This window comes from Sarcophilus harrisii, chromosome 1, assembly GCF_902635505.1.
Source record: "Sarcophilus harrisii chromosome 1, mSarHar1.11, whole genome shotgun sequence".
NCBI lineage: Eukaryota > Metazoa > Chordata > Mammalia > Dasyuromorphia > Dasyuridae > Sarcophilus > Sarcophilus harrisii.
In genome coordinates this window covers 552,038,169-552,046,739 of record NC_045426.1, presented here as the reverse complement: position 1 = coordinate 552,046,739, position 8,571 = coordinate 552,038,169, and the positions used below count along the sequence as shown (strand labels likewise).

General features: G+C 35.2%; 1 protein-coding gene across 1 annotated transcript; it reads left to right on the top strand.

Annotated features, from left to right (window-relative positions):
- The first annotated feature begins 4,742 nt into the window (after positions 1-4,742).
- On the top strand, positions 4,743-6,240 carry LOC116420643 (N-acetyllactosaminide beta-1,6-N-acetylglucosaminyl-transferase-like). Its single transcript, XM_031946869.1, has one exon. It carries the CDS (start codon positions 5,176-5,178, stop codon positions 6,175-6,177), a length of 1,002 nt encoding a protein of 333 aa, XP_031802729.1. The 5' UTR covers positions 4,743-5,175; the 3' UTR covers positions 6,178-6,240.
- The last annotated feature ends 2,331 nt before the right edge of the window (positions 6,241-8,571 follow it).

Sequence of the window (8,571 nt, the reverse complement as noted above, 5' to 3'; positions counted from 1 at the left end):
ATATTCATATACTATAACTTATTTGGCCATTCCTCAACTGATGGGCATCCACTCAGTTTCCAGTTTCTTGCCAAGTGAGCCTTTTGTTTGTTTTTTGAAGGAGAAGAGGGTTAAACAATATTTCATCCAATTACATGTAAAGAATTTTAAAAATCATTTTTTGAAATTTTTGAGTTCCAAATTTTTCCATTCCTCCATCTTTAATGTAATTTGATATAGGTTATACATTTGCAATCATATAAAATGTATTTCCATATTAGTCATGTAAAAGAAGACACAGACCCAAAGGGTACATGTGCAGCGTACACACGCACATATACACATATACACACACACTGAAAACCTGTATGTTTTGATTTTTCTTTTTTTTTTCAGAGTTGGAAGGTAGAGTAGGAGTGGCAAGGAATTCCTGAGAAAGAGGAAAAAAGTCTAAGCCTTCCTCTGAAATAAATCCTACTTGTCCAATGTGTTCCTTTGTCTCTTCCAAAAATGTCTGCAAGCAAAATGATGAAAAATACTTTGGGAAAGGGAGAACAGTCTCACCCAAGGAATAAATGTTCTTTGGGGAAGAGTTGGCAGAGCTTCCAGGAATGAGAATGTAGAACAGTGAAAGAGACTAGAGCTAGCTGTAGCTTCAGTGGCAATACAGTGAATGCCACTAAAAAAAAACTTTTCTAGGGGATCTTTGAAACATTTATTAAGCATTTACTTTTTGCCCACACTGGGAATACAAGGACAAAAGAAGCTTCAAGAAGCTTAGATGGAGAAGGCAATCTATGTACATATAAGTACATATGTCCAAATATACAGATTTTAGATAGATACACACATGTATATATAAAACTGTAGGTTTATATATTTACATGTATAAATATATGTGTATGGGGCATCTAGGTGGTGAGGTGGATAGAGTGCCAGTCCTAGAATCAGGAAGACTCCCTGAGTTCAAACCTAGCCTCAGACATTTACCTGCTATGTGACTCTGGGCAAGCCACTTAACCCTGTCTACCTCAGTGTCATATGTAAAATGAGCTGGATAAGGAAATAGCAAGCTACTCCAGTATCTTTACTTAGAAACTCCAAATGGGGTCATGAAGAGTGGGACCCAATTGAAACAACCGAGTAACAACAATAAATGATAATATTCATTTGCTCCATTGCTAAACTTCAAAACCCCCAGATCAAAGGAAAATTTTTATAAGCAACAACAAAAAAATTAAAAATGCTGGAACTACAATAAGAATTGCACAAGATGGGGCAGCTAGATAGTGCAGTGGGTAGAGCACCAGCCCTGAAGTCAGGAGGACCTGAGTTCAAATCTGATCTCAGACACTTAACACTTCCTAACTGTGTGACTCTGGGCAAATCACTTAACACCAATTGCCTCAGCAAAAAAAAAAAAAAAAAAACAATTGCACAAGATTTATCAGCAGCTACAATAAATGACCAGAAATCCTAGAATACTATATATTTACAACCAAAAGAATTAGAGTTGCTACCAAAAATATTATGGCTAGCAAAATTAAATATAATATTGAATGAAAAAAGGACATTCAACAAACTGTCAGATTTGCAGGATTTTGTCTCAAACAAACCTGAAATTACTAGAAAATTTAACATAGAAGAACCAATGTCAAAGACTAATTTCAAGGGACTCAATAAGGACAAATTGTTTATGTTTTATGCACAGAAACATAAATCACATATCTAAAACTGACATTAGCAAATGGATAATCCAAAAAAAAGATTAGGATACGACAGCTGAGCATGATGTGACTCTAAAAAGGAAAACCATCTAGGAGAAGGTACAAAATAGTAATTATGCTATATGAATGAGGTGCGAGAACAAGAAGCAAAACAGAATACTTAAATGAGGGAGGACTAGTAGTTCTGAAAACCTACTCTCATTGGGAATGGATTAGAGGGAATAATACATACATACACACACATATACAAATACATATATATCAAGAAGGGTATAGCACCTTCCAAAATCTATAAAGAATTAGAGAGGGGAGGATAGGAGAGGTGAAGTATAGAAAGATGTGTAAATCTATCATAGTAGGCTAAAGTGTGGCGGGAAAGGGGGACATGGGATAAGGTGGAGTAAAAGGGTGTTTAAATTAACTGGAATGGGATAAAATGTATAGATTAATAGGAATGGAATAAAGAGGGAAGGAAAGAATGGAAGAGAAGATAAGGGAGGAATCTATGGTGGGGAGTAGAGATTAAGTAATAGCAAGACAAGTTAACAGACAGAAGTAAAGTAGAAGAGTTAACAGGAATAAGAAATAAAAGATATACACAAACATAATAATGATCAGGAGTAGAATTTATTAGAAAAAAAAAAGTAGTGATAGTAATCATTGATCAAGTCAAACTTCAAAAAGATTTAATTACCAAGAGAGAAAGCTACATGATGTTAGCCATATTAATATTGTGCTGTATGTATATATGTACATATGTAAGTGTGTATATGTGTATGTATATGTTATAGATATATACACATATGTGTGTAGGTCTGTGGATAAATATGTGTGTGTATGTATATAATATGTGTGTACACACATATTACAAGGAAGCAAAGAAACAGTGTACTATTCTGAATATGATGTGTTCTATTATTATAAATGCTTTCTTGAAATGGAAATTTATTGTTACATATTATGAATGTTCCCTAATGTCTACATGACAATGATTTTGTGTGTATGTATATGTGTCTGTTTGTTATGTTGTTTTGCTTTTGCTGTCTTTCTTTTCTATTTTTTTTTATTTTGCATTTGTTTTAAATAAATATATACATTTTGGGTTTGTTTTTTTTAAGTGTGTAAAAGGGCCCTAAGACTGAAATGTTTTGAGAATCACTGGAGTAGCACATTCAGAATCCCTATTTTGCTTTCTGAACTATTTTTCTATTGATTCCAGTAATAAGGTATGCACATGTTTTGTTTTGTTTTTTTGTTATACTTGTACAATCATGTTAAATATATTTCCACATTAGTCATATTGTGAAAGAAGAACCAGAACAAGAAGAGGAAAAATAACATGGAAAAAAGCCCAAAGAAAGTGAAAATAGAATGCTTCAATTTGCATTCAGACTCTATTAGTTCTTTCTCCAGATATGGATAAGTATTTTCCATCAAAACTCTTTTTAGAAATGTCTTGAGTCACTGTATTATTGAGAAAAGCTAAATCTATCATAGCTGATCATTACATAATGTTGCTGTTACTGTGTAGTGTTCTCTGGTTCTGCACACTTCATTCAGCATCACTTCATATGAATCTTTACATGTTTTTCTGAAATCTACGTCTTCATTATTTCTTATAGTATAAAAGTATTCCATCACAACCATATACCACAATTTGTTCAGTCATTCCTCAATCGATGGATGTCCCCTCAATTTTCAATTTCTTTGCCACCAAAATAAAGAGTTGCTATAAATATTTTTGTACATATAGACCCTTTTTCTTTTTTAATGATTTGTTTAGGATATAGACCTAGAAGTGTTATTGTTGGATCAAAAAATATGCAGGGTTTTTATGCTCTTTGGGCATAGATTTAAATTGCTCTCTAGAATGGTTGGATCAGTTCACACCTCCACCAACAAAGTGTTAGTATACCAATTTCCTACATTTCCAACATTTACCATTTTCCTTTTTTCACCTTATTAGCTAATCCAAGATGTGTGAGGTAGTGTCTCAGATTTGTTTTAAATTTCATTTCTCTAATCAATACCATGCACCTGCTTTTTAATCTAGCTGAAAATACAGGGAACAATGAAGTAGTTGACAACTTTGTCTTTAGTACTTTTCCAGAATTACGGGAAATGATGAAAAGAGATGAATTGATACATACAAAAAACTATGAACAAATCTCTTTGTAGCATCAATGAAGGAAGTAGAAGGAATAAGGCTGCTCATCAATTTTGGGATGCCTAGGCAAACTGTGATTAAATAAACATAATGGAATTATGTTTTAAAAAGAAAAAGATAAAGAATTCAGAGAAACTTGATATGTACACACTAATGCAGAGAGAAAGAAAGAAAAATAAAAATCAAATTAGTGTTCTTACTATGATAATATTAAGGAAAACTACATCAGAAGACTTCAGAACTCTCTTCAATATGCTATTTAATTGTGATCATAAAGAGCTAGTGAAACATTTCTGCTATCTCTTGTCAAAGAGGTGAGTGTATTTACATACATGCTAAATAAAACACTTTCAGATATGACCAATTTCTTTTACTTAATGAATTTTATTTTGTTCACACATTGCAAGGAATAAAGTAAGGCTTAGGAAAAATGGGGCTTATAACATATTGACCTAATGTGACAAAAGTAAGATTTCTTGTTATTGTTCAGTCATTTCTAGTGACTCTTTGTGACCCCATTTGGGGTTTTCTTGGAGAAGATACTAGAGTGGCTTGAGAATTTTGAAAGAGGGGCAGCTAGGTGGCGCAGCAGAAAGAGCACCAACCCTGAAGTCAGGAGAACCTGAGTTCAATCTGGTGTTAGACACAATACTTCCTAGTTGTGTGACTATGGGCAAGTCGAGAGAGAGAGAGAGAGAGAGAGAGAGAGAGAGAATTTTGAAAGAAATAAAGGGTTAAGTAATTTTCTATTTGAATAGTAAATGTGTATTCATGAAATGACTGTCCAGGCAATGTTCCCTTGTTTTGGACCAATGCTGCTATCTTGGCAGGCTACTTTTTAAGCAAATAAGCCCTGAGGACAACTGAACACCCTTAACAGGAGGCAGCATTGCTAACAGTTACCAGTCTCTGGCAGGGAAAGGAAGCTCACTGGAGTGTACGGTATGTGACTTTCAAAAATAGTCATGTCTCACATAAGTGATTTTATCTTAGTACAGGAATGTGGGAAAGCACTGGTGCATCCTCTCATTCACCTGAGGCAAACTGCTTTGATGATGTAACAGGTTAGCAAAATGCTAAGTAGAATCCCAATAAAAAAGCATTTATTCATCAGCGAGGTGCAGAGACAGAGGAGGAAATTGAAAAATGGAAAAATAGGCAGAAGAGAGAAAGTATGACATTAGAAGATATTTCTGTCAAGAGAATCTATATTATGCCCTCCCTCCTCCCCCAAAAAGTAAGTTAAATGGAATTCTATCAAAGAGAAGCCTGCATCATTTTTTTGTTTCTTTATTAAGAAGGATGGGGCTCTGGAAGCAATGTCTTTTTGTGCTAGTTCTCCTTATCACTCTGATTTTTGTGCTCTTTTACAATCATAAGTTGCTGGTACAAAAAAGTATCCAGAGAAAAACTGTCTCAAATTCTGCCGAATTAGCACAAGTGTGTAATCAAATTATAAAAGGGGAGACTTTTCTTTTTAACAAAAGTGTGCTAAGAACTTCAGACCGTGTGATTACCTGTAGACAACAACTGATTCAGAATCACTATATAACAAAAACTTTGTCAGAAGAGGAAGTCAAGTTTCCTTTGGCCTATATAATAGTTATACACAAAGACTTTGAAACCTTTGAGAGACTCTTCAGGGCAGTTTACATGCCCCAGAATGTTTACTGTATTCATGTGGATAAGAAAGCAGGCCTTGAGTTTTATGTAGAAGTAAAAGGATTTCTGAACTGTTTCCCCAATGCTTTCCTTGCCTCAAAGATGGAATATGTGGTCTATCCTGGAATATCCAAGATCCAGGCTGAATTGAACTGTATGAGAGATCTTGTAGCCTCTGAGGTTCAGTGGAAATATATGATTAACACCTGTGGGCAAGATTTTCCCTTGAAAACCAACAAGGAAATAATCCAGCATTTAAAAAGATTTAAAGGGAAAAATATCACCCCAGGGGTGCTGAGTCCTGAGTATATGATTTGGAGAACTAAATACAGCCATGAAGAGCATGTGGGTCCAGTTGAATTTTTTGTTAACCGAACCCAAACATTAAAAACCCTGCCTCCCCACAATCTGACCATTTATTTTGGCTCAGCTTATGTGGCCTTGACGAGGGAGTTCATCAACTTTGTTCTCCAAGACCAACAAGCTATTGACTTATTTCAGTGGTCTAAGGACACTTACAGCCCCGATGAGCATTTCTGGGTGACTCTCAATAGGAATCCAGGTATGTTTGTCTCACATGTGCTATTACTAAAATTAGGAAATACGAACAAAAATGTTGAAAGCTTTATATTGCAAAAATGACAGATGCTATAAAAAGTAGATATGTGGAAAACATGTCTTTGTGAAATAAACATGTCTCTTTTGGGGAAGAAATTTCTTAGTATAGGAAAATGAGTAGATGTTTCTGTCAAATACAGTATGTATTTCCAAAGTTTGATTCTATCTTAAGTTACACTTATTTCAAGCAATTTAGGAACCGTTGGTGTGTGGTGTAGACCTAACTCTCTCCCTAACATGAGGGCATTTAAAATTAGACACTAGAATTTAGGACAGGTAGGTGGTGCAGCTGGGCCTGGAGTCAGGAAGACTCAAGTTCATGTGTTTAAATCTGATCTCAGATGCTGAGTAGTTGTGTGACTTGGGCAAGTCACTGAACCCTCTTTGTCTCAGTTTCCTCATCTGTAAAATGAGCTGGACAAGGAAATGGCAAACTGCTCCAATATCTCTGCCAAGAAAACCCCAAAGGGAGTCATGAAGAGTTAAACATCACTGAACAACAACTAGAATTTAGGAACAAGGATTTAGACTCTCATCATGTCTCTTCATTCTGTCCTCCATATTGCTTCCATGGTGATTTTCCTAAAACCTCTCAGTAAATACCAATGTAAAGAGCAAATTTACTCTACTCAGTAAATTCCAATGGCTCCATGATTGCCTCTAGAATGAAATAGAAATGAATTTGTTTAGAATTTGGAACCCTTCACTGACCCATTTGCCCTGCTTGTCTTTCCAGTATTCTTATACTTGATTCTCTACTTTCAGGTCCAGCCAGATTGATCTTCTTCATATATGACAATCCACCTCCAGTCTCCATGCTTAGCAGTTTGTTATGTCAAAACCCCCACCTTATAGAAACATTCTCTTTGAATATATAGGTTATTTACCACTTTCTATGAAAAACCTTTTCTTACTTTCCTTCTTCCCCCATTGCTAGTGCCTTTCTCCCAGACTACTTAATAATTAACCACTTTTATTCAGTCTCTCAATATTTATTTTGTATGTATGTATGTGTATATAGATATCTGTATCTATCTATAGATATAGATATAAATATATATTTCTTGTCTCCCCCAATAGAATATAAGCTCTTTGCAAGTGGGAATTCTTTGTATTTCTAACCACAACATCTAGCACACTGTCAGACAGCTCATGATGTAGTGGACAGAGCATCAGCCTGGAGCCAGGAAGAACTGAGTTCAAATCTATCCTTAGATATGTATCAGCTATGTGGCCCTGAGCAAGTCACCTAACCTGTAAACTGGGGATAATAATAGCCCCTACTCTCCAGGGCTGTTGTGAGATTCAAATGGAATAATAATTGCAAAGTACTTAGCACAGAGCCTGGCACATAGTGAATGCTAATCTAAATGTTTATTTATTATTATTACCATATATTTGACATTTAATAAATATTCATTGAGAAGTTTTTTTTTTTAAACTAAATCCTTCTTCTCCTTTACTCCCAAATGAATTGTGTTATCCTTTAAAAAGGTTAAATTAGCTCAGCTTGATCACCCCCCCTTCTTTTGCAAGAATATCACAGGAATCTTGATCAAACAACTAAATTTTTTTACTCATTTCCAGTTTCCTTGTCTGAAAAAATGGATAATAATAATAATAATGCCTGCTTCCCAGGATTGTTCTGAATATTAAATATTGTAAGAATAATATTTGTAAAGCATTTTGCAAACTTGAAAGAGTCATATAAATGCTAGCTATCTGTAGTTTCAACATTCCATTCAAACTAACCTGTTTCATATTTAGTATTTATAACATTCTATCTCCTGCCTCTCAATCTTGTCAGGTGATCCCCCACATCTGGAAATGCTCTCCCACTACAACTACATATCCTGGAAGTCCTAGCTGCTTCCAAGGCTCAGTTCAAGTGTCATGGCCTTTTTTGGCATCCTATTTTATAAAGTAGTTTGGGAGGGAAAGACCTTCAGAATTTCTGGCTAAAACATTCTTTATCTCATTTCTTACCTAGCCTTCATCACTAAATGGGTATTGACTCAATCAAACTGAGATTGGGAAAGACCTTAATTTAAAAAACCAAAGTCCTCCCACTGCATTCAATGCCATCTCCAGTCATTCTAATCTTTATCTTGCCCACTGGATCCAAATGGTTCTGGAGGAGGGAGTAGGGCTGGTGACTCTGCACAGTTCTCCCTCACTTAAATCCAATTTACATACAGATCAAGATATCATCCTTCTGGTGTTTTTGGTCCTCTTGGAGCATGAGGGGCAAATAATAACATTTTGTAAACAGTTAGCACATTGCCTGACAAATCGTAGGCACTTGATAAATATTTATTTCCTCTGTCCTTGTGCTCTTTCCCTTTGCCTTACGGTTTCTTTGGGTGTGTATTCCTGTATATATTTGTCTGTGAATATACTGCCTCCTTTCCCTTTAAA